Source organism: Phyllostomus discolor, chromosome 4 (assembly GCF_004126475.2).
Source record: "Phyllostomus discolor isolate MPI-MPIP mPhyDis1 chromosome 4, mPhyDis1.pri.v3, whole genome shotgun sequence".
Lineage (NCBI taxonomy): Eukaryota > Metazoa > Chordata > Mammalia > Chiroptera > Phyllostomidae > Phyllostomus > Phyllostomus discolor.
The window spans coordinates 179,648,320-179,674,859 of record NC_040906.2 but is presented as its reverse complement, the minus strand read 5'-3'; the positions used below and the strand labels follow the sequence as shown (position 1 = coordinate 179,674,859).

At 39.2% G+C, this 26,540-nt stretch overlaps 2 protein-coding genes across 4 annotated transcripts in view; both read right to left on the bottom strand.

Moving 5' to 3' along the window:
* Positions 1-989, bottom strand: part of TRMT11 (tRNA methyltransferase 11 homolog) — a 72,715-nt gene extending 71,726 nt beyond the window's left edge. The window contains exon 1 of one of the 3 annotated variants that reach the window (XM_036024657.1): positions 400-989. In XM_036024657.1, the coding sequence (XP_035880550.1) occupies positions 400-492 (93 nt within the window). In that variant the 5' untranslated portion in view covers positions 493-989. The remainder of the gene's footprint in view (positions 1-399) is intronic. The other 2 variants (XM_028510884.2, XM_036024659.1) reach the window with 2 other exon arrangements.
* A 5,103-nt stretch (positions 990-6,092) lies between these two features.
* On the bottom strand, positions 6,093-25,632 carry HINT3 (histidine triad nucleotide binding protein 3). The gene is made up of 5 exons (XM_028510755.2): positions 25,247-25,632; positions 17,065-17,182; positions 13,258-13,327; positions 11,321-11,447; positions 6,093-8,551 (listed from the first exon to the last, which is right to left on the bottom strand). Exons 1-5 carry the CDS (start codon positions 25,448-25,450, stop codon positions 8,519-8,521), a joined length of 552 nt encoding a protein of 183 aa, XP_028366556.1. The 5' UTR covers positions 25,451-25,632; the 3' UTR covers positions 6,093-8,518.
* Positions 25,633-26,540: the final 908 nt, after the last annotated feature.

Genomic DNA, 26,540 nt, shown 5'->3' with positions numbered 1-26,540 from the left:
CACCCACCCTCCCCCACACAGTCTGGTAAGCAGTTTAATACTTAAAAACACTGCACTGAGCTTTTCTGTCGGCTGTCTATTCTCCGTTAAATGAAGAGCTCCCGGAGGAAGAGGACCGGTCATATTCACCTAACTCCGGTAAAGGGCACACGGGTAGTAGAATGAATGAAAGTGTTAGCCTGGCTGAGAGACATACTGTGCATCGAACTCCTCTCTCCCACTCCCTCGCATAGTTGTGACCGTCCCAGGGGCCGCAACACTGGGGACGCGTGATATTCCCAACTAGCACGCCCCCCGGACCCATGCATCCTCCGGCTGCACCGCACTCCGCCGGCCGCACACCACCCCCACCGCGCCGTCCTCTCCGGTCGGCAGTTACGGAGGGCTCTGCAGGCTCACCGGTAGGCGGAATTCCAGGTGCTCCTGTGCCAAGAGCAGCAGATACCTGTTCAGGGAACACGGCAGCGCCATTGCAACTGCCAAGATGCGCATGCGTGGCCGATACGTCGTCCCGCCCCCAACTCCCTCTCCCGCGACAGAGTCGTTTCCGCTGAGGCGGAGCTTGAAGGGCCGGAAACGGAAGCTCGGGAGGCCGGGCGGTCTTCCCCGTTCCGGGGCTCCTCACAGTACTCGAATTAGGGTGCTGCGGCTTCCGAAGGGGCTGCCGCTGCTGCTCAGCGCTTTCTGGTTGAGGTCGCCAAGTAGGAGTAGTCAGTGGGAGCGGCCACATTGTCTTTAGGAGCTGCTTACGATAAGATAGTGCTCGCACTACCGCCTCACGTCGGCCTCCCGTCTCTCTTCCCTCTCCTCAGTCCCTGGAAAAAGTGTCTTCCACGAAATTGGGTGCCGAAAAGGGTGGGGACCGCTACTCCAGGACATATGGACAGGTAGTTATTTACTATTTGAGAAGAGCGGCCAAGGTGGGTTAGAGACCAAGGAAATGCTAAAAGGGTATATAGTGATTGATAACCCTATCACCAAAAGCATCGAAATGACAAAACACAGGAGATTTTGACGGGGCAACTTTTTTCTTATCCTCACCTGGGGACATGGTCATTGATTTTAGAGAGAGAGAAACACCCATCTGCCACCTTACCCATGCACCCAGACTGGGGATTGAACCTGCAACCTAGGTACATAGCTTGACCAGGAATCAAATCCACAACCCTTTGGTGTACAGGAGGATACTCGATCAACTGAGCCACCCGGCCAGGGCAATGGGACAACTTTTTAATGTAGTTATTAAAGAGGTGCTGGTTTTTGTGCTTGGAATAATACGCTGTGCGGAGAGCATATGAGGATAGAAAGTGTAGGAGAAACCAGATGAATGCAAGTTTCCTTTATTTTTAACATGAGATCCTTTGAGCTAAGGTTCATAATAAGTCCTCACTAATTCTTCACTCCAGAAACAAGCAGGAGAGTATCTGCATCATGAATCCCAAACCGTTGGATAAATGGTCTGGGGAAATAGAAATTAACCCTACACAGATCATTAGGGTTAGTGTGAAACTACTCTGAAATCAATTCAACTACCTTGGAGGGACTCACGGCCAGATCAGTTCATTGTTTTTGAGTTTATTAGGGTAGTCACAGAGCCACAGGAGAGGGTGAACTTTGGAAGTTGGTGCTGGAACTAGAGTCAGGAGATGCAATTTTTTTTTAACTGTATTGGAAGGGACAAGGAGGTTCATAGTCTGTCTTCTGGGAACTGATCCAAAACTCCATCCCTGCTTCATCTACCAGGGAAGAACTCCTAATAGAGTTGGCTCCTCTTAGGAGATTACTGTTGTGCAAGCACTGAAGCCTCTGGTACAGACTGTTGATTATTTAAAAATAAAAAACCCCAGACACTGCTGGGAAGGACCAAGAATTGGAGAAGAGAGTGTTGTCTTCTGGTTATAACAAGCCACTAGAGTGTTGAGAACAGTAGGACACAAAATCAGTGAAAAAAGGAAATGACCAGAGAGGTAACAGTTCCCAACAGCAGAGGTCACATGTAATGCCAAAACTGCTCATCTCCATCAGATGGAACATCTAACACCTGAAAAGGGATTGGCTATCACCGAGAACCATAGGAATTTGTGCATCAATGAGAGGGAGAAAAATTGTCTTCATATTAAGAACAGATTTTTGCAATGAGTAAAAAAAACAAGGCGCTTTTGAAAGTATTAGAGAATAAATTTTATTGGAACAAATTATATAAGAACTATGGAAACTTCACTAGAGTGAAGCATTCCTGTGGGAGTTCTAATTTCATGAGATGCCAGAAGAGTCTCCAGCATCTTTAATCTCAATGGAAATAATTCAGGGAGAGAGAAAGAATACCAGGTGCTCTCAGTAAACAAAACTAAACAAGTTGGGACTATGAAGCACCAGTTCCAAGTTAAGCAGCTGCAGTTGATTTAAGTATGACTCAGCTCCATGAGGTTAAGTTCCCAACAAGCAAGACATCCAGAAGTGGAGCAAAGTAGATCTTGTCCTCTGGTCAAAAGACTCCCCAGAGCAAATCTGAAGCCCTAATTGCAAATTAGGCCCACTAATTTGCTACCTGTGAAACAGGTTCTTTGCACAGAAAAAAAAATGTAAAAGAGAATGGGATGGAAATTGAGCCTTCTCTCCCCATCAACCTTACACTCTATGCTGACACAATTCAAATAATCAAGGGCCATTTATTTCCACACAGATGTAAATGGCAGCCTGATTTTGAGTTATGCTAGAGGAGCATTGTCCCAGTATCTCAGCTGCTGGCATACAGTTTTCCAAAGAAGTCTCACCTAGGGCCTGCCAAAGTTAGGGATGCCTCTCCTCTTTGGGCCAGTCCTTCATCTGATTGATTCTTTTGTTTGCAATGAGACTGAAATTGCAAGACACCAAGTTTATTTAAGCTGAATCAGAGATCTGTTTTTATACAAGGTGAGACAAAAGTAATCTTATAGTTGTGAATACACAAAACAGGTTTGTGTATTCACAAGGTTTGGCTAATGCAATAAGACAATAAAAGATGTACAGATTGGGAAGAAAGACATAAAACTGTTATTATTATTTATTAATTATTGTATTATTTTCTACATGAACAACTGTAAACCTACTTTCATCCCACCCTGTATTTATAATGCTAGAATAAGCTTATTCATAAACATGAATCAACAGGTATCAGCTTCATTTTAGTGAACTGGAGTAGTGGGCATATAATGAAGGTGTGGGGAACAACTTTTGTAGATGAATTTTTGACATCAAAATCTGTGAGTGTTGTAATAATCAAAACTGTGCTCTTGACTTTGGATTCTTATATGAAGAGGAATATCTACATCTCTGACACTGAACCTTTCATAAATTAGGATCAGCCAATTTAGTAAATCATTTGAACTTCTGCTTTTAGGACTATAAAAAAAGTCCAGATAACCAATTAGGATCTATCCCAGGTATAAAAGGCTAATTCAACATTCAAAACTCAATTATTGTCATCGATCACAACAACAGGCTAAAAAAAAGTCATATGATCATATCGATAGATGCAATAAAAGCAGTTGACAAAATCCAACACAAACTTATGTTAAAAATTCTGAGTAAACTAGAACAAGTAGGAACTTCCCCAACTTTGATAAGGAATTCCTACACCAAACCTACAGCTAACATCATAGAAACTCAAAGCTTCTCCACTAAGATCAGGCACTAAGCAAGGATGTCACCTCTTCCCACTCCTTTTCAACATGACACTGGAAGGTTTGGCTAATGCAATAAGACAATAAAAGATGTACAGATTGGGAAGAAAGACATAAAACTGTCTGTTCACAGATGACATGATCATCTATGTAGGAAACCCAAAATAATCCATTAAAAAGTCTACTAAAACTAATAAAGGATTATAGCAAGGTTGCAGAATACATAGTTAAAATGCAAAAGTCAATTGCTTTCTTAATATGCCAGCAATGAACAAGTGGAATTTAAAATTAAAAGCACAGCACCATTTACATTAGAACCCCCCCAAAATGAAATGCTTAGGCATAAATCTAACCAAAAAAAAATGTGTAAGGTTTACACTAGGAAAACTAAAAAAAAAAAAAAAAAAAAAACCAAAAAAACAACTCTGATAAACAAAATCAAAGAAGATCTAAATAAATGGAAAGAGATTTTATGTTCACGAATAGGAAAACTCGTTAGGATGTCAGTTCTTCCCAACTTGATCTATACACTGAATGCAATCCCAATAAAATCCCCAGCAAATTATTTCCTACAACAAACTGATATGTACATCATATCAACAAACTGATTTTAAAGTTGAATGGGAAGGCAAAAGACCCAGAACAGCCAGCACAATGGTGAAGAAGAGAGGCAAGGCCGGAAGACTGACACTGCCTGACTTCAAGACTTACTATAAAGCTTACAGTAATCAAGACAGTGGTATTGGTGAAAACATATCAATAGAACAGAAGAGAGAGCCCAGAAATAGGCCCATATAAATACAGTCAACTGATCTTTGACAAAGGAACAAAGGCAATAAATACAATGGAATAAACATAGTCTACAACAAATGGTGCTGGAACAATTGGACCTTCACATTAAAAAAAAAATGAAGTTAAACACAAACCTTACAACCTTCACCAAAAATGAACTCAAAAGGGATTACAGAACTAAATATAAAATGCATAACTATAAAATTCCTAGAACAGGAGAAAACCTAGATGACCTTGACTAGAGCAATGACTTTTTAGATACAACACCAAAGGCACCACCCATGGAAGAAATAACTGCTAAGCTGAACTTCATTAAAATTAAAAACAACTGCTCTTTAAAATGTCAAGAGAATGAGAAGACAAGCTATGACCTGTGAAAAATATTTGCAAAAGATATATCTGATAATGGACTGTTACCCAAAATATACAAAAAACTCATAAAACTGAACAGTAAGAAAACAAGCAACTTGACTTAAAAATGGGCCAACAACCATAACAGGTACCTCCCCAAAGAAGACATACAGATAGCAAAAAAGCATATGAAAAGATGCTCCATACCATATGTCATCAGGGAAATGCAAAATTAAAACAATGAGAATACCTATTAGAATAGTCAAAATCCTAAACACTGACAACATCAAATTTTGGCAAGGAAGGATGTGGAACAGAAATTGATTCTTTGCTGGTGGGAATAGAAAATGGTACAGCCACCTTTGAAGACAGTTTGGCAGTTTTTTCCAAAAGTAAACATATACTTCCCAAATGATTCAGCAATTGTGCTCCTTGGTGTTTACCCAAAGGAGTTGAAAACTTATATCCACACAAAAACTGGCATGCAGGTGTTTGGTTTTTTTAATTGATTTGGAGGTAGGTGGGGAGAGACATCAATTTGGTGTTCCACTTACTTATGCATTCATGAGTTGATTCTTGTATATGCCCTGACCAGGGATCAAGACAGCAACCTCAGCTTATCGGGCCAATGCACTAACCCACTGAGCCACCCAGCAAGGACCTGGTGTTTATAATAGCTTTATTCATATTTGTCAAAGCTTGAAAGCAACCAAGATAGCCTTCAGTAGATGGCTGTATAAACTGTGGTACATCCTGACAATGTAATAGTATTCAGCACTAAAAAGAGGTGACCTATGAGACACAAAGGAACCTTAAATGTGCATTACTAAGTAAAAGAAGCCCATCTTAAAAGGCTACACACTGCATGATTCCAACTATATGACATTCTGGAAAAGGTAAAACTATGCAGACAATAAAAAGATCAGTGGTTGCCAGAGGTTGGAGGGGAGGAGGTACATAGACAGAGCACCAAGAATTTTTAGAGCAGTGAAAATACTTTGTATAATACTATAATGATAGATATATCTCATTATACACTTGCCCCAACCAACAGTGAGCCTTAAACTATGGACTTTGGGTAATTATGATGTGTCAATGTAGTTCACCGATTGTAACAAATGTGCCACTCTGATGGGGAATGTTGATAATGGGAGAGGCTACGCATGAGGGGACAGAGGGTATGTGGGAAGTCTCTGTACCTTCCTCTCAATTTTGCTATGAACCTAAAACTACCCTAAAAAAAGTAAAGTATTTAAAAACAAACAAAAAGTTCAGATAGGCAGAATTTGACACAGTATTTTTGCCACATTTATTTTGCTTTCCTTCAGCTAAGTACAGTTTGAAATAGATAATAATAATTTACAATTCTCCAATTACAAACAAAAAGTAGGACAACATGCATAAGTAACACTTTTGATACTACTATAAACATTTTTAAGACAGGTTTGTTTATTTGTTTTTGAAATCCTCACTGGAGAATATGTCTATTGATGTTAGAGAGAGAGGAAGTGGGGGAGAGAGAGAGAGAAACATCCTTTGGTTGTCTCCCATACCCACCCTGACTAGGGGTCAAACCTGCAATGCAGGCATGTACCCTGACTGGGAATTGAACCCGCAACCTTTTGGTGCATGGGACAATGCTCCAACCAACTGAGCCACCTGGCCAGGGTTTAAAATAGGTTTTAAATTAGCTTTATGTTGAGCTAATGTTATAGATAGCTATAGCTACCAAATTCATAAACTACTGCAAAGGCTAAGTGAATTTTAATTGCAGTAATTTGATTATTAATCTTTATAGGTAAAACTGCCACTAAATATATAAAGTTCCAAGGGTTTTCCAACAAAGAAGGAAAACTTACTGTGAGAGAGTATAAACCTATATAAATTAAAACAATTGGCTAATCACTTTTTAAAAAAATTCATAAGGCATTGAAAATTCCTTAAGTACTGAATGTTATTATCATAATATTGTCAATTATATCATTGCAAATTCACATAGTACAACATGGTGCACATGTTGAACATTCCTTTTCTGTATCTGGTCACATTTGAACTGACTTATAAAAACTTGTACTTGCTACATAGGTGCTCAGCAAGCTACTTAACGAAGCGGTTAAGATTTAACTTGTAAATCTAATTCTGAGAGTTCATACCACTACTCCCAAATCCCTCTCTCCACCTGTAGTGAATAAAATGGAATTTGGGCATTCGTACCAATTGTAAAGTAAATAAAACTGGAGGAAGAACACAAGGAAAGTATATCTAGGTCTCTCAATCTAAAGTTCCATTGCCTACCTGCTAACATTGAGTCTTAAATAATCAATTCTACTACCAACTGCTCACAAAAGCGTTTCCCTCCCCACAGCCTCCTCTGCAGACACTATAGCACTTAACACACTCAACTAGAATCATTGGTTTTGTCTGACCCTTGTGTGAGCAACTAAAGGCAGTCCTTTCTCACTTCTGTATTTCCCAATCCTGGCAACGTCTGGTACATGGTAGTTGCTCAGCAAATATTTGCTGAATGAATAAATGAAAGAATGAATCGAACATCAGTGATTCCAGATGCTGTAACTAAACATTATAATTAGTATTTCATTACTTAAAACTATGTTTAATATCATGGAAAAATAAGAAAGAAAACGAGTCATCTTAGCCCATTTCAAACACCAACATTTCAATCCTCATGCTCAGTCACAGTACTTACTAGACTCGGCACAATGCAGGATTAGCTCTCAGTGCCAGCTCTTTATCCTACAGTGATATCATTAGTCTACCTTAGCAACAAGACAATTCCTAAAGAAACAGGTCCCACAAAAGGATATGCCAATAAAATTAACACTGCTATTAAAATAAATTTTCTCATCCAAGGCTTTCTATCTCTACTTTCAAACCAGGCTGTTTCCATGATAAAAGCTAGCTCTAATTATTTTTTAATTCTAATTTTCCTTTGGTATAGTAAACAAGCAATAAAGCAACAATTTCTGCCAGTTTTAATAAATTAATATTTTATTAACATTTTATGTTTCTTACCCACATGTTCTTACAGGTAAAATTCAGTTATAGTGAATTTCCTTAGACAGACAAATTGATTGGTATTGCAAAGTCACTGTTAGGCGTTATTACATATATTATATAGCTTTCAGGACTAATTTATTACACAGATGCTAGGCTTCAAAAAGTGAAAACTGAAATCTGAGTAAAACGTGACATACAAATTTTTTCCACCAAGATCAGAGATCACCGTGTAATATAGTGCTCTTTATTTTGAAATTTTATGTGCAAAATTATGGAACTGTCAAGAGATAGTCAATTTCTTTTTCTCTTTCATAGTAATAAAGACTCCAACAAAGTACTTTCTATACCAGTTTATTCTTCATAATATATCATATAATTGACTATAGTGAGAAATGAAAATATTTGAAAAAAATTTTAATAGAGTCCTTCCTGATTAACAAAATTTGTTTTAATGGGGTTTTATCTTTACTATCTTAAATCTTAGACCAGTAACCATGAAAGAAGGCAATGACAAAGTATTCATATAACTATACCGCGGATCTCAGGAAAAAGACATTCAGAAAAGATCTAAGGCTACCCAGCAATAGCCTCTTATAAAACCCAACAAACCTTACCATTGTCATTTGAATTAAAAGGTACTGAAATATTAGTTTATGTTGAGTCAAGATTAAGAAAATCTTCCACTGTTGTCATTTTCATGTTCTTAGTTTTTCCATCAAATAATCAGCCTGTAATTTTAAAAATACAACATATTTTTTATTTCAGATATCACAGCCAGCGTGAAATAATTCTACTGGCATTCCTATTAAAACAAACCACAGCAGACAAGCTGGATAATACAAATTCTGTTCCTAAAGGTGTCTTACAAAACTAAATATAATAGTTTTATAAAATATAGTAAAGGTATTCTACATTGCATATAAATAGGCGTATTTTATCCACATCCACATTGCACAGTCATTAAAAAGTTTCAATAAGAAAAATAAATATAATACTAAAGTTATTAAATGTAAACTAGACATGAAGGAACCTTAAATGCATATTACTAAATAAAAAAAAACAATTTTAAAAAGAGTAAGAGTACCTAACTCTACAACTACAACCAGATGACATTCTGGATGAGGCAAAACTGTGGCTACATTGAAAAGATCAGTGGTTACCAGGAGTTAGTGGGAAGGGACAGATGATAGAGCACAGAGGATTTTTAGGGCAGTGAAACTATTCTGTGTACTGTAGTGGTGGACACATGTCATTATACATTGTCCACACCCGCAGAACGTACACCACCAAGAATGAACCCTAACGTAAACTATGGACGACTTTGGGTTATATTGATTTGTCAGTGTAGTTCTATGGATTATAACAAATGTATCACTGTGGTGTGGGATGCCAACAGATTGTAAGCGTGTGGGGGTAGGGGTACGTGGGAGCTCTGTGCTTTCCATTCAGTTTTGCCATGAACCTAAAACTGCTCTAACAAATAATATCTATTTAAAAAATTAAAAGTAAAGTCTTCTAGTTGTACCATTTCATATACTTTTCTTAATCATCTTATAGATCTAGAATATTATATAAGAGATTTTGGAATAAACTTTAATATCTTTATCTCGATTTTTTTCCAAAGTCTCATAATACGTTGTATACTAACAGATTTAAGAAGAGTTCAGATTCCCAGGATGCACCATTAACAGATGTTATAACTTTGTTCATTTTTTCCAACTAAAAAGTTATGTGAGAATAATTCATTACAAAAATGAATTTGTTTTCTTTTGTTCTTAAATTTGTTATTGTGGTAAAAAATGAACATAAAATGTAACATCTAAATCATTTTTTAAATACACAGGTCAATGGTATTATAAATATTCACAGTGCTCTGCAACCATCACTGTCATCCATCCCCAAAACCCTTTTCAACTTGCGAAACAACACTCTGTATCCATTAAACAATAACTCCCTATCCTCCCCTCCCCTTCTAGGGCCTAGCTCCTGGCAACCACCATTCTACTTTCTGCCCCTATGAGGTCTATGAGGTGGACGACTCGAGGTACCTCATATAAGTGGAATCATATACTACTTGGTTTAACGTCCTCAAGGTTCACCTATGTTATAGCATGGGTCAGAATTCCCTTCCATTTTTTTTCCTTCCATTTTTTAAAAATTTATTTTTCAAATATGGTTGAAATACAATATTATATTAGTTTTAAGTGTTCAACATAACAATTAGACATTTACATACCTTAGGTAGTGTTCACCCCAATAAGTATGACACCATACATAATTATTATAATATTATTGAGGATATTCCCAATACTGTACTTTACATCCCCATTACTATTTTACAAATATGTATGTTTAATTAATTTTTATTATAAAAGCATGGGTCATGAAGAAATTAGAAATACAAATAAGAAAAATCCTTTTTACCCCACTGATATTTTAGAGACCAAACCAACTGTCCTACAGAATTTTCCACTATTTTACTTCAAATACACACACAAATTTCTTAAATATAGTTTTAATTAAATATAATCATCTAGACAAGTTGAAGAGAGGAATAAGTTTGAAATATTAAGTTTCTAGAAATAAGATGCCTTTGAATTTCTTACATATTATACTATGACTATTATAAAATAATATGCATTAACTAATGGTAATTATTTAATTTACCATTTGATAATTATTCAGACATAGCAACTACAGACCACCTTATTGTCATGGACACAGAAAATAAGTGTCTGATAAATTACTGGTCATGTGACACTAGAAGATAAAGTCATTTAGGAACTGAGGTTTGACAGTGAGGCCCCAGGCCTATAACTCAGTAGGATAGTAGGGGTACTATCCTACTGAGTTCTATAATTACAGAATTTTGTAATCTATTAGGCACAAAGCTTCAACCTCGGATCTGGTAGATGATGCTACTTCTGCAGACCTTTTTTAAGGAGTTTAAACTGACTATCAAAAATGACAAAAACTCAGTTTCTACAATAACAATGATGATGAGGATAGACTGCAGGTTACATTAACTGAGTATGCACTATTTGCAAGGTCCAGTTTTAAGTGCTTTACAAGTAAATTATTTCATCGATCTCTTACCAACCCTAGAAGTAGGTACTATTACTCATACACAGGTAACAGGTTAAGAATTTGGGCCTTGAAAAATTTAAGTTACTTGCACATGGCCCCTCAAGTAACTAATGAAGCCAAAACTTGAATCCAGACTTGATTCTGGATTCTGAACTATCAATGCCATGGTCATTCTCCATCATATCTTCTGCTTGCAATGGAGAGACTTAGCCATTGCTTCTCTTCCTACAGATCTGATGATCTGGAAAACCCCCCAAATTAAAAGTATTATTTTGGATATGCGCAAGCAGTAGTATGTTAAAACAGATAATCAAGCTATGAAAGCCATTGCCAAGAAAAGAAAAACTACAAGAAAAAGGACAAATATTTTAAACATTTTTATACACTGCTAGTATACCAGTAACACTTACTGTGATGAACCAGTAGGAATTCGCTCTATAAACCCATTTTGAAAAGAAGCCAAATTGATCAACTGGCGCCAGAACGTGAAGGTGCAAGTGAGAAATGGAACAGAATGGTGGCACGTGGAAACCCATCCTAAAACAAAAAGGCAACAGATAACTGACACATGGTTTTCACAATAGCTTAAAGCTATTTTTTCATGATAAAATACATAACTATTAGAGAGATTTAAAATAGGTTACCTATGGTAGATTTGCGTTCAAACATTTCTTTTCCTATTTTTCTTTATCTACTTGGAAATATTCACACGGTTCCTCTTCTTTTCACATTAAGGGCACAGTAGCACAAACTCCACCTCAAGGAAGGCCTTAACAGCATATCATGCCTTAGCAAAACCTTCATGAATTCTGAGTTGGCATTCCATCCTATCACTGTCAGTATTTATCACATTAAGCTTTAATTATCCTAAAACATGCCTCTGCAATGAATCTTAAAGAAAAGAAGTACAGGACACTCAAGGATGGTTCCATTATTCCAGGACATAGCCAGTAGATGGCGTGCTCTATCCTTTAATAAAAACAGTAAATCATGTCCTTACCACCAGTAATTCAGCAGAAAAATTAATTATATCATCATTAAAAAAACTTTATCATTACTTGAGTGTCTTGTTTAATAATTAAAGGTTAGATTATAATTATTAATACTCATTTGCTTTATAAAAGATAAGAGAATTCCTTTGACTAGTAAAAGAAATTTCTAGTATGACTTAACCTCTCAAAAATCAATCTACAGCTTTGCAAGTCCACTTATTCTAGGTGGAAAAGTCACAGAAGTCCTATGCTGTATCAGTACAGGACTGACAATGGAAGTCAGATACGCAACACATATTGAAAAGCTGTCACCACTTCCTAGAAAGGAAAACTATGTTTTCCCTCTGTGAAGTGTGAGGCATATCATGTGGAATCAAGTAATCTGAAAGCTAGAAGAAACTCGAGGGTTAACTCAACCCTTTCATTTTAAAGATGGGGAAGCCATGACCCAAAAAGCTTAAGAGCCTTCCTAAAGTCTCGATGTGAGGCAGTGGCGGAGTCAGGATCTAGACCCAGTGTCCACTCTTGTAACAAGCGAGCGCTCCTGTGACTGGGGAGGGAATGTGCTGCTTTTGGCCAAGGGACATCAGATGCCTCTGTTCCTTGTCATTATCACTCTTGGGTAGTAGTTAACCGTTTTCAGAGGATTTTCACACATTGTCTCATCTGAGCCTACAAGCAGGCAGAGCAGGTATCACCTAGGAGAGGCTGAAGACTTGTCTAAAAAGTAGCATAGGCGGTACCAGCACAGCGCACAGCAAGTAGCACGGGTGGCATGAGAACTCGGGTCTCTCAGAATCCCAGTGCAGAGGTGCCAGGGGTCATCTCCACTATACCTGCCTGGGCACTGCTTTGGTCACACAAGAAAAAGTCAGAAATGTTTTAAAAAGAAAAAAAAAAAACAGTTGCCAAATTGAACATTTTGTGCTTTTGCTCAAACTTTGACAAATGCCAGAGTTCAGTTCAGCAGGCAACATATTCAAGTTAATTTCATGCTAAACGTATAATTATGTATTTTTAAATCACATAAAGTATTTTCTTAGGAAAGTCGATTTACACACAATTTTATAGAAATGCACATAATGAACAAAAAAAGTGGACTTGTAACTATCTGCCTACCCACTGCTTGAATAAACTTGTCTGTCCAAACTGTAAGTGGTAACTATCAGATGTTGAAACATGAGAAGAAGAAGGTTTTTAGTTAAGTTTACACTACCAATGAACTGTGCTCTCACTTCCAGGAACACTGCATTTAAACTGTGAACTCTGTCACCTCTGCCTTCTGTCTCCACGAGGAAATAGTATTTCTGAAAAACCAGCTGTGAATATGGGTTTCTACATGGAAGTCCACATACCTCGCGTTTTTGAAGTCAGTGAAATTATTCTTTTCAAGAATGGTTTTTCCAGCAGTAACCATGTTCTCAACTATAAAACAGGAAAGAAAGTATATTACACCATAGGAGACATTAAGTTCCCAAAAGCATTATTAATCTTAATTTTTAGGGCCATAGTCAAAATTAATTTTTAGGGCCATTTTAGATGATTTTTAGTCAAAATTGTCTCTAATGGATAAACATTTAAAGACACACTGAATGCTTTAAGTCACTGAGAAGTTTGCTTATCAACAACTGAAATGACGGTTCCACCTATCACAAAATACCACACATGGGCTGACTCTGAACAGCTGTTGAGGGGTATTATCGAATGACTGTTTAGGACATCTGATCCCACTGAGGTCTAATTCTAGTCATACGAGACCAAGCAATTAAAAATTGTCTGAATTAAGAAGACAAGAAAACATGAATTTGTCTTTGAGTCCAAATTAGAGATTATGATATCCCTTCAGGTCAGCTTAGCCTTGACTAGCTAAATGTTTGTGGGATTGTTTTGGCATCCAAACTCTACCTGCCTTAGCACCTTTACTGTCTCAGTGCTTTACAGCCTTCAGATGGGACTACGCCTCCCCACCAGGAAAATTTTGGTAACCCTGCATCTTCAAATGACAAATTTTATACCTCTTCTGTTTCTGAAGGGTATAATTAACTGTTTAAAAAGAGGGAAAGTGAGAGATTTACAGAGGATAGTTGTTAGAATAAGGCTTATACGTCTCTTGCTGTTGCTTGCTTCTCTAAGTCAGGCTGGATGCTGGAGGCTGCCAGACCTCGACGTCAAAAATAAGCTCACGTTACTTCTAGCCAGGGTGTACACGGTTTTCCTTTAAGATATGCCAGATATCACCAAAATGTGGGTAAATATAAAAAGCTATTTTATGTTTTACTCTCTTTAAAAAACATACATGACTGTTTAAACCAATAATTTTAACAGTATTATGGGGTTAGAAAATACACAGATGAAACACGTATGACAATAATAATCAAGTGTTGCAAAGTTTCTCACATTTTACATGAAGTGACACAATGTTAACTCAAACAGCCTGTGATAATTACAATATGTGTTTTTTAATCTCCATAGTTCAACCACTTAAAAAAATGGGAAGAGGAATACCTGAAAAAGGGAAGAGATAAAGTGAAATACTAAAAAAAAAAAAAAAAAAGATTTGATCAACTCCAAGAAGGCAGGAAAGAAGCAGGACAACAAAAAACAAATGGGGCAAAGAGAAGACAAATGGCAAGACAGCAGATCTAAATCCACCCACAGCAGAAGTTACATCAAATGCTTATGAACTAAACATTCCGACAAGACAGGTATTTCCACACTACACTAAAAAAAGAAAAACAAAGATCTAACTGCACTGCTATCTTCAAGACTTTCAATATAAAATTCAGTTTGGTAGAAAGGATAGGAAAAGCTAACCAGCACAAACAATAAGTAATATTCAAAATAGGCTCAAGACATATTTCCCAAGATAAACAGAGTCATTTTATAATGATAAAAAAGAATCAATTCATTGGAAAAATAACAATCATAATTATGTACTCATTTCGAATCAGATCTGAAATACATGGAGCAAAGCCTATTGTCTTCTTTTCTCTTCAGTGGTATCTGCTCTTGGTTACTTCTTTCTTTATACTTAAACGGTTCTGACTCACTTGACTCTTTCTAGCATCCAGAAGTGAAAATTTACGTCATTTGTTCTAAACCTCCTTTTCTAATATAAGCATTTAAACCTATAAATTTCCCTCTAGGCACTGCTTGAGCTGCATTCCATGAATTTTAATACATTGTATATTTTTGTTACCAATTAATTATGTGCTCATTTCAAATCAGATCCAAAATTTTTACTTTTTTTACCTTTTTATTTAAAAGTTACTCAAACGTATTAATTTTTAAAGTTATTATAGATTTTATTATTTTTCTATGCCATTGTCATTAAAGAAGATATTTTATAACATTTTAATGATCTGAAATGTATTTACACACATTTTATTGCCCACAAGAAAGTCTATCTTGGTGAACATGAGCTCCTAACAAACTGTGTATTCTACAGTTAGGTGGAGCTCTGTAAATGTCAATTATGGTCACAGTGCTTGACAGTGTTATAGAGCTCTTTCATGTGCTTATTATTTTTCTAACTTTATAGACTGTATAAAATATTAATTGCAAGAACTTAAAAATTTTTATTATGGAAATATTCAAATGTTCACAAAATCAGAAAGAACAGCATAAGTATAATAAAATCCCAAATATCCACCATGCTGCTTCAAAATTAGGAACATTAGATTTGTACCAGTTAGAAAAAGTTTTAAAAAATATAAATACTGCCCTGGCTGGTGTGGCTCAGTGGATTGAGCACGGGCCTGAGAACCAAAGGGTCACTGGTTGGATTCCCAGTCAGGGCACATGCCTGGGTTTCGGGCCAGCTCCCCAGTTGGGGGCATTGGAGAGACAACCACACACTGATGTTTCTCTCCCTCACTTTCTCCCTCCCTTCCCCCTCTCTATAAATAAATAAATGCAATCTTAAAAAATATATGTATATATAAATACTAAAAAACCAAAATTTCTCCCTCCTCAAGAAAAATAGTATAAAAGGAAATATAAAAGTACATCAGTACTTAAGGCTACGGTGGTGGCCGCTGCCTGGTACTAAAAGCTGCATGTGCACTGGCCTCCATCTGTTGGAATGAATGTGAAATGTACTGACAGAACTTCAGATGATTAAGGAACTTGCATTATCTACAAAAAAAAAACAGTTTAAAAACTGGTAATTCAGTAGTCTAAATACGAGTGAACTACACATCAAGAATTTTCTGTAAAAACGATATTTCCCATTTACCTTCAAAACATCTGGCCCAATCTATGTATCTTGACCAGTACCTGGCTAACCCTAACCCTAACCCTTGGTGACAAAGGCTATCAAAGCAGATTAGAAATGAACTTAAAAATATCTTAGTAAATGGTAACGGACAAGTCACAGAAATCATGAACAGAAAAACACAGGATAATCCTGTAAGACACAACATTCAGAATCTCTTTCCAGAGGCTAAAGGTTCATCACAGAAACCTCATAATTAAACTAAAATTTCATCTACACAGGAAACTGCACGGCAGGTACCAACACGGTCTCCCTCCCAGGCACTAGGAGCTCCTACGTCATATCATAACTTACTTGTACATAATTTCTGATGGCACCTTTCATTTTCAAAGCCAACAAAAGCCGTCACTTAAAAAACATAGGAAGACATTATCTTTTAGAGATGTTAAAAATTAAACAAATTAGGAGAAGGCAGAGTTCTCTGGAAAAGACAATAATGCCGAGGGGGAAAGAAGGCAGCTGGGAAAGACACATTGGGAGCTGGACCGACTCCAGGGAAGATGCTGTACGTGTGAGTGTACAAGGCGCGGAGCAGAACTGCTGAGGACAGAACACTGGACGTCACTCATTCGTAGGGTTGCCAGGAGTGGGAACTGACTCAGCGGCACGTAAAAACAACATGATATCTGAGGTTTGTTTCAAATACACTGAGGGAGAAGATTATAAGATGGAAAAAGGTTGGCCATGAGTTAATAAATATTAAGGCTGAGTGATGAATACATGGAGATTATACTATTATTTTTATTTCTGAATACATTTGAAGTTTTTCATAATGAAAGTTTCAGAAAGCCCTAATGCTCCTTTTCATAATACCTGGCTAGGCTTTTTAAGTGGCACTGATCCAACTAAGATGACAGAACCGTGAAGAATGCTGCCATCATCTTACCGAGTTCAATTTGCTCCTTCTTTAGATCTCTGCAGTTTCCAATATGCTTTTTTGGCACTACAAGGTAATGATGAGGTGCTGCTGGTTTGATATCTTTGAAGCAAACTAGGTCTTCATTCTAAAAGAAAAAAATATATCACTTGTTAGTTTGTTAAAAAAAAAATTACCTAATGCTGCTCAGGCCTGTCATAAACACCAGAAATCTCAGTCTGATAGGAAAATGGTACTTACATTACAACTAAGCCCCACCGGGCAATTTTGTGATTATGCATTAAGTTGTAAAGACAAGCTTTAGCATCCTTCATGAGATGCTTGTGTATTCCAGAGAACAAAAAGACTCATACAAAGTCAATTTCAGTACAACAATTCTGAATGCAGTTCATTAAAACTTCACTGACAACAATTCCAGAATTATCTTTATTTCACTGCCTATTTCTCCATCTCTACCCTAGGGTGTTTTCACTCTTAATATGCACTCTTAAAGGTTTGACTACAGTGTCATAGCAAAATTGATAAATACTTTTTTACATTTAATTACTTTCCAAAGCAGTATGTTCTTCAGTTATAATAGGAACATTATCTGGCATCTACATAGCCAGGGTTACATTTTAAGCATTTTTACAGCAACTATATACAAGATCTTCTTTATGTTTACTTGCCACTTTACAGCATTAAAAAGCCTTTGAAATGTGCAAACGCACACCAGTATATGGCACTAAGTCATGTGACCAATCCATTACATCAGTTTCCTGGTTTACATACTCCATACAGTAATGTAAGGAAAAAGCAAAGGAAACCAAAAAGGGAGTTTTTCAATCTATTATCATTTTAGTTTCAAGCCCTCCAAGAGAAAAATCTGTTCCTTAATAACCTTATTAAATATCTTATACTAAAAAATTAGTCAAAATTAAAGAAAAATCAGTATCAATAAGCATAGGTTCCCTCAGGAGAATTCCCACAATGCATTAGTTCTCCATTCGAGGATCTAAAACTCATTTTGAGCGAGAGTCTTATATCCATGCCAGTAACCTTGGTTCCAATGAGAACGCAGAAAGGCAACTGTATATAGTGCGTCATTAGCTTCTTTAGCATTGTCCACACTGCTCATTGAAGTTTCAGGTGACAGACCAACCGACCTCCTGGGAGAATGAGAACTTCTACTTTACCTCTCAGTAGAGTCATAGTTGAAATGGAAAGTGGCAAAACCTAAGTATTGTGTAACCCTTTCCTAAGACTACTATAAAATGACCATGATAGTACTTTATTAAATGTTGGGAACCACCCTGACTGGTATCAGAAGCTGAAACCCCCACCTAGGCTAAGGCTAAGGGAACGGCCTTGGAACCGTAAGCCAGCAAGGAGACAAAAGCTTATCTCCCTGGCAGGAATGCTGCTTCTGCTGCTTTATTCATAACTGAACCCCCAAATGCTTGGTCGGTTAGCCAAAGACGGGTAAGATTCCCCAAGGGGGGAACGACCTAAGGCAGGCACGATCACTCTGGGAGGCCCCCCAAAAGAAGGACTCCAGCAAAAGAGGGTGACGGACCCTCGCTCCTTGGCTTTGACATAGCCTGAGTTCTCATCTGGGAGAAAATCTCCTTATTGCCTTAGTTCCCGTGCTAAGCCTGAAACAATGACAGGGTAGTGCAGCTCTGTGCAGAAAAGGGGCGGATTCCTGGGGTGATCAGGCCTAAGAAAGAACATGTAAATTACTGTGAAACCTTCTTTGTTTAGAATGCTCTCAGTTGAATGGGAGGGGTCCAAGGAGGAAGTTTGTTCCTCAAAGTCTTACAGCTCTTTGACCCCGACTCAATAGACCAGCAGAGTTCCTTGTTTTCTATAGTTCCTTTCTTCCCCCTGATAAGTACTGTACTTTACATGAATTATTATGCAAAATGAGCCCAATAAAAGCAGGTATGGACAGTAAATCAGGGCCCTCCCCACTGGGGGGGGGGCTGGCCATCTCTTCCCTACTTCCCCACAGAAACTAGTTTGTCTCTGTGTATGTTTGTTTCTCGCGTGTTTTTCGGCGAGCCATCCACAGTGTTCCGTGGTCACTGCTGGCCGGTGACCCACGTGCAACAATTAAAATACTGTTTAAATACTGACTTTGTTGCTGTCCACACTTAACGTACCTTCAGCACAGAAGCTGCTAAACTTTGGAGGCACAGTAATATAAAAATCTTGATTATTTTTCCAGCTATTACGTGTAACTTGCCTATAAGACGGTAGTAGGGTGGGGAAAATCCTGTATTTTTAAGATCTTGAGCTAAATGGTGATGGACCAACTGAATGTAATGTGAACAAGGGGGAGAGTGCTCGGACAAGAACTAAACTGAGCGTCCTGCCTACCGTACAGGGATGTGATGCTGTGTTTGAATATAATAATCCTTCATTACGCCCAAACTACCAGGAAAAATCTGCAGCAACTGTTCCTTTGTGCTAAAGTAGCAAGAAAACGAAAGGGAAAGAACCTGTGTTACTCCCCTTGGTTAATGGAAGACGAAAGTTTGAGGCTGAGACAGAAAATTAAGCGAGACAGAAAACCGTGAGAAGTGACTCCAGACAGTGCATGCAGCACACCGCCCCCAGCCCGTGAGATTGCCCTGGTCTGCCCGGGGGAGGGCTGCGTTTGCGGGATGTATGGGCAGAGGCTCAGACTAGTTTTGCATGTGTGTACATACACACATACATATACACATGTATGTACATACATTTCTCTTTATATACATATACATGTGGATATATATGTATATAAATAGAAATCTTAGAAGGCTGGATGACTTGGGGCACCCTAAAACAACACCTATGACAATTATATCAATTTCAATACATTTTTATTATGACTTTTCTGACTAATAGTAACTTTAAATATTAATATCATGAAATGTTTTAGAATACGATGAGACCAAGGACCACAACGTGTTTGATTCTTTAACATTTTTTCACGATGTCTTTAGTGCCTCCAGCTGAGAAACAATTAGTGTTGGGGGAAAATATAGCACAACAAAAACTGCCACTATTGTACTCTCCAGATTGATTCATGACACAGTAACTTTATATATCTTTATTTCCCTTCAATTATGGCATTAACTTTTTTTAAATCTGGAGGTAATCCTTTCTGGTACAGAATACAATCTGATTAGAATTAGTTTGAGGTAATGTAGGTGAATTCTACCTCAAGGCAGGAGTAACACTGCTTTAGATTCATGGAACAGGAAAATACAGTCTACGCCCTGGCCGGGTGTCTCAGCTGGTTGGAGCCTTGTCCCATACACCACGCCAAAAGGTTGAGGGTTCAATCCCTGGCTGGGGCATGTAAGGGTGGCAACTAGTCAATGATGTTTCTCTCTCACTTCTATATGTGTGTGTCTCTCTCTGAAATCAATAAATATATCCTCAAGTGAGGATTCTTTAAAAAGTAGTAATAAGAAGATACAAATGAACTCTAAAATAAAACAGGAGAAAAAAATTAAAGCTCCTAAAAACATGTTGTCTCATACTCCATGACTCAGGCCCAAGAACGAACCAAATGTCTAGTTCTCCATCTTTGTTTCCCAAACCCCTGTTTTGAAAGGTTTTGTTTGCTAAACGTCATATATGAAGAATTTTCCCAATTCTAAGTAATAACAAAAAAATCAATATAACTGTCATCACCAGAAATGGATAAAATTCCTGTCAAAAGCAAAAAAAAAGCCCTTGATGTCTTAGCCTATGCAATTAATGATGGAATTAGATTTCCATTAAGCTTTCTAAAATATTGAAACTGGTTCACTGAAGTCACCCTCCCTCCCATTTCTACTGACCCAGCCATTATTCAGACTTTTCATTTTAAGAAAGACTATTCTCCTATTCCAAAGATACACTGGCAAAAAATATGCAATGACATATGTGCAAGGCTACAGAACAACTTATGATAGCAAAAGAATGAAAACAACCCAAGTGTTCATAATTCAACTAGGAAACTGACTAAATTATGGTAAACCCACACAATGGAGTAACATGAAATCATATACTTACAAAATCATTTCTGGAGCATACTTCTAAGTTTAAAAAAAAAGCAAGGGGCAGGAAAGTGGTTAGGCCAACTTTTGTGTAAGAGGGAAGAATACAAATAGACACACACACATATACATATTTACTTACAACGGAAAAATAAATCAAAAAATTTTTTTCAAGTTTTTTATGGGGGAAGAGGAACGGGGCAGAGATGACAAGAGAATGGACACTAGGTTTTTCTGAATATACTTTGCTTTACAATTTTGACTTTAAAAGAGTCAACATTTACCCTGGCTGACGTAGCTCAGTGGATTGAGCGGGGGCTGCGAACCAAAGTGTCACAGGTTTGATTCCCACTCAGGGCACATGCCTGGGTTGCAGGCCATGACCCCCAGCAACCGCACATTGGTGTTTCTCTCTCTATCTCCTTCCCTTCCCTCTCTAAAAAATAAATAAATAAAATATATATATATAAAAAAGAGTCAACATTTAACATACATTTCTGGACTTCAAAAACAATTTAGCCCATAAAAATGGAAAATAAAAAGAAATCAATGAACCTGACTGTATATCATGTTGGCTAAATACCCACACAAAGAAAAGATGATTTCAAGTGACTTTGAAATACAAAATTTTGACTATCTATCCCTAATGACACCCACTAAAAGAGAATTTTTTATTTCCTGCTTTCAATTCAAAACATAGGCAAGCTTCTCAAGTGTGGACATGTCATATTCATCTCTGAACTTCAAGTGAATAACACATACTAAGCCTGCAAAACTTCAATAAATAGATAACAGGTGCGTAAGCAGAAAGATGAAGCTACCAGGAGGAAAGCTGTCATAGATGTCAAACAATCCCACCCCTCTCCGTGACTATTTTCAAACAAAGCTCTCCACATCTACTAGTATCAATTTTCTACTACTTTTATTCAACAGTGGCACCAGAGTATACAAAATTTAAAAGCGATTTCTAGGAATCGAAGAAATACTGAACTCTGCAAAGTTAAAAAACTCACTCAACCTCTCACTTACCTAATGTTATATTTAGTATAACAAAGACTGAATGAAGAAGCAGAGCTGGGTCCTTTCCGACCCATGAATCGGTTCAGCAAGCGGCCTATTTTGCAGGGAAACAACGGATGTACTTATTCTTTCTCCCCATCAGCTGCTCCGTCTCCGCTTCTTCCCCCTCCTCAACATAGGTTTTGTGGTCTATCACTGCAGCCAATCTCTTACCCAAACATTCTTACCTTTGTCCCACTGTACTTCCATAACACCCAGCCCTGGCTCAACACAACTGCCCACCTTATGTGCAACCACACTTAGGCTGCTGGAGGGTACAAAACTCACATAGCTGAGCAGACGGTAAACTAACGGTCCTCGACCTCAGCGGACCCTCCTCACTACACAACACTCTTCTGTCTCCCCAGTCTTCTTTCCTGGCCTCCAGGGAAGATTCTTCAGACTTTTCACTTCTAAATAACCAGGTAATTTGCTCCATCCCTCCTTCAAGCTTCCACTCAAATGTTACCTTCTTGGTGTACCTTTTCCTGATGACAATTTAAAAATTGCATCCCTTTCTCTTTTATTTTTCACCACCTAATAAACTATGCATTCTACTTAATATTTTCCTTATTGTTGATTGCCTGTGCCCACGAGGATGGGGATTTTTGCACATTTTGTTTATTGCTGTATCCCACTGCCTCCAACAGTACCTGGTACAGAGAAGGCATTCACTCAAATACTGAGCACGAATGTGTGGAGGTTCCTCTCTCCAGGGCCAAAGCTCTAACCCTCGGGGCCATTGTACACCTCTCTCCACTGGCATCTTCCCACTAGTAATGAAACATGCCAAAGTCTTCACTGCCTTAAAAAGCCTTCTCTCAACCCCCAAATCCCTTTGTAGCTATCACTCCCTTTCCCTCCTCCCCAAGACTGCCAAACTTCCTTCAAAAGTTGTCTGTACATTTTTTTAAATTGTCCACATTTGCTCTCTTCAATTTTTTCATCTCCAGATTCTTCTCAGTCAGCTACAACCTGCCTTCTGTCTCACCACTGCACAGCAATTGTGCTCCTAGGAGTGAGTGACCATGGTTTTGGGGACAGAACCAGTTCTGATCTAACGTGGCCTCTCCGCAAGCAAGTAGGAGGGTCACCTACCCCAGACCTGAGGATTCGGGAAGGCTGATATTGCTGCCCATTCCTTTCTGCTTGACATATTCCCTTTTCTGAGCCTTCCTAGTTTTCCTTCTCTTTCTTTGACTGTTCCTTCTCCTTCCCCCTTTCAGGTCCTTCTCCTCTGCCTCTCCCTTATAACACCAGTGTTCTTTAGGATTCCCTGTAGGCCCCCCTTCACTTCTTCCTCTAGGTATACTTCCTAGGTCATCTCCTCAGTTACCCTCTTTTCAATTTCCATCTATAAATGGGCAGTTCCTGTAATCTGGGCTAGAAATCCAGATCTCTGCAGAGTGCCGGACTACCTAAGCACTCACTGGACATCTGTGCTTAGATGCCTCACACTCACCTCAAACTCAGTTCTAAAACTGAACTCATTGCTTTGACCCAGTATTCCAGTCTGAAAGACAGTACCAGTGCTACCAGTTTACCCTAGCCAGATACCTGGAAATCATCCTGGGCCTCCCACTTTCTCTTCCTCGTTCTCCCACGTCAAAATCAGGGCTTCTCAGCCCAGGCACTGTCAACAGTTGGGGGCTAGATAATTCGTTGCTGCAGGGTGCTGTCCTGTGCATTGTATATTAGCAACCTTGGCCTCTACCCATTAGGTGCCAGTAGTGCTCCTTGACTGCACAGTTGTTACAAAGAAAAGCATCCCAAGGCATTCACAAAACTCTCCTGGGGAGCCACAGCTTCCAGTTAAGAACCACTCATCTGCTTCCATCAATAAGCCCAGCCCACTTTCTCCTAAATATCCTTAAACCCAGCCACTTTCTTCACCCCTACTACCACATCCTTATTTCAGGCCATCATCTGTCTGGATCACTTCAACAGCCTCCTCACAGGCCTCCAGACCGGTCTCCTCCAAGCTAAGGAACGGTGCCAGAACGTTCTTTCAAAGATCCCTTTCGGTAATTCCTCAACCCCTTCCCCCTAGCCCAATATTAAAACGTTGCGGAGCTTCCCTTCGCTATTCAGATAAAGAGAAAACTCCTTAAAATGAACTGCGACACCCTTAATAATGTGGCCCCTAGCTGAACTCTGCAGCCTCACCGTTCACCTCAAACTCTAAACTCCCATTAGATTGTTAGCTCTCTGGCACAAAACGAACCTCCGGAGGCGCTCTCTACCTAAGACACTGTTTTCTCACCTGGACAGCTCCTGCTTACTTCTTCCTGGCTTACTTCCTTTGGAAAGAACTTCCAGACCCTTCCAATCTGGATCAGGAGTCCCTCCCACAGGCTTTCGCAACACCGAAGTGGTTAAACCTTCCCCCAGCACAGGGCACCGCAGTCAGCGCCGCCTCTGTCTGTACTCACGCCCCCTTCTAGATTGTAAAATCTGAACAGGTACTACAACTGACCCTCCAACGCCAAGTGCCTAGAAACTCAACTCAATTTTAACAACTACATGAATAATTACCTACAAAAACAATCTCTGGATTCTAGTATTTGGGATTCCAAACAATGTTTCTTTAAAGGTAAGTAGAACCTACAGTAAAAGTGTGTACCAGATATCGGTTTTAAGGCTAATGCTCTTAAAATGCGCACACATTCCAACCGATAACACTTCTAGGAGCTGTAACCTCCAATGGAAATCAGAAGCTATTGAGTAATAGCTTGACCTCCGATCTTCTCCCCCACCCCCGAGCCTATTTTCAGTCAATCTAACAACAACAAAAACCTTCGCAATTACTATTGTCAATTTTCTACTAGTTTTCTCCGCGAATCAGTAGCAGAGTGTGCAGAACTTAAAAGCAAGTACCTCGATACCTGCAGGGACAGGCCGAAGTGCCTGGCTTCACCACTACATCGGTTCCGCTCAGGACAGCCAAGCGACAGCTGGAGAAACTCCCCGCGCGAAGAGAAGGGAGTCTGCCACCCACACTTGGTCACCCAACTCCCCCAGCGCCACTCACTCGGGTTCCTCCGCCCCGTTCCCACCCGAGACCTAGCTCCGGAGCAATCAGGGGCGATCGGTCCCCACCCACGCTGGTCGATGCCCACCTCACAATACAGGAGTTCGGTGCCCGGCTCCTGCCGCGCTGCAATCCGGCAGAAGACGCACTTGCTATTGTAGTCTTCGGGCTCCGCTGATTCTCGGGAGACCTCGGCGGTCTTGGATGAAGACACCGTAGGCTGTGCAGTGGCCGCTGCTCCGTCGGAGCAGGGATGTGATTCCGGGCTACAATGCTTCTGCTCCTCCGCCATTGCCTCTGCCCCCCGCGGCTCAGAGCCCCGGTTTCTCCCGGTTTCTCTTGGGCCTAGATCCAGTCCGCCTCCTGCACCTTCTCCGTTCTACCTCCTGGCGTCGCCCCTCGCTCGGTGCTGGGCGGAGCCGAATTGGGCGCACGCGCTGATCCAGGCTGACACTACGGGGAGGGCGACAAAGTGCTGGGCCTCAAAGACGGCGGCTGGCCTCGAAGCCCACGACCACGAGGGGGCGAGCGAGTACGCAAAAAGAATCACTGGCGGGAGCCTGCGGCAAAAGCTGGAGTTGCTACGCCCCCTACGTCTCGTTGGTGATGACGAAAGACGTCCCCCGATAAGCAGGAGCACGCCCCACGTTGTGGTGACACCCACATCGCGCCCGAACGCCCCGCCAATTGCGATCTGTTGGGTATTGTAGACGCTTACTTCCCAAGCCTTGTGATAGAGAAGGCCCCAAGAATGTATTGAGATGTCATAAAGGCAAAGATCTAAAGAGAGTGAACAAAATTTCTAGAGCTTTCTTTTCAACGTACATTAGGTTTATGCTTTTGCATGCATTTTCAGCCCAGTGGTTTTAAGTGCTCAGAATGAAAATGTCCAAAACGGAACTTCACATCTGTTTCCTTGCTGTTAACAGCACCAACTAGATCAAAATGGAGGCCTGGGTCACGCATTGTTCATGCACAGGGTAATGCGGAGTCCTGTAGTTTATCATCTGAATATCACAGAAATTTGCTGCTAATGCCTCGTTATGTATCACACCGACTACTGCAATACCTTTCTAACTAGTTTTCCTCCTTGATTCTTGTGTCGCCGAAACAAAATCTTCAGTAATTATCACACCCGAAGAAAAAGTACCAATTCCTTAGCTGGGTATTCAAGGTGGGCTGTGATTTGACCTTAACTTTTTATTTCATAATACTTGGCTTTTGCTGAACACTTAAAATGTGCATGTAATCCTTAAAACAAGCAAAAGGTTGGTTTTCTAGTTCACACTACAGAGATGAAGAAATAAACTCAGAAAGACTTGTCCAATACCATACACAGCTAATCATTGATAGTGACAGTTCAGATAAAGGTTTATCCAACT

What these genes read in the sequence shown, in the direction of transcription:
- HINT3 (XM_028510755.2), bottom strand. Translation starts at nt 25,450, where the DNA reads ATGGCGGAGGAGCAGAAGCATTGTAGCCCGGAATCACATCCCTGCTCC. An exon ending in GAAGGAGCAAATTGAACTCG is followed by an intron (nt 13,328 to 17,064) that starts GTAAGATGATGG and finishes CCTGTTTTATAG; the next exon opens with TTGAGAACATGGTTACTGCT. An exon ending in ACTGACTTCAAAAACGCGAG is followed by an intron (nt 11,448 to 13,257) that starts GTATGTGGACTT and finishes TTTTTGTTTTAG; the next exon opens with GATGGGTTTCCACGTGCCAC.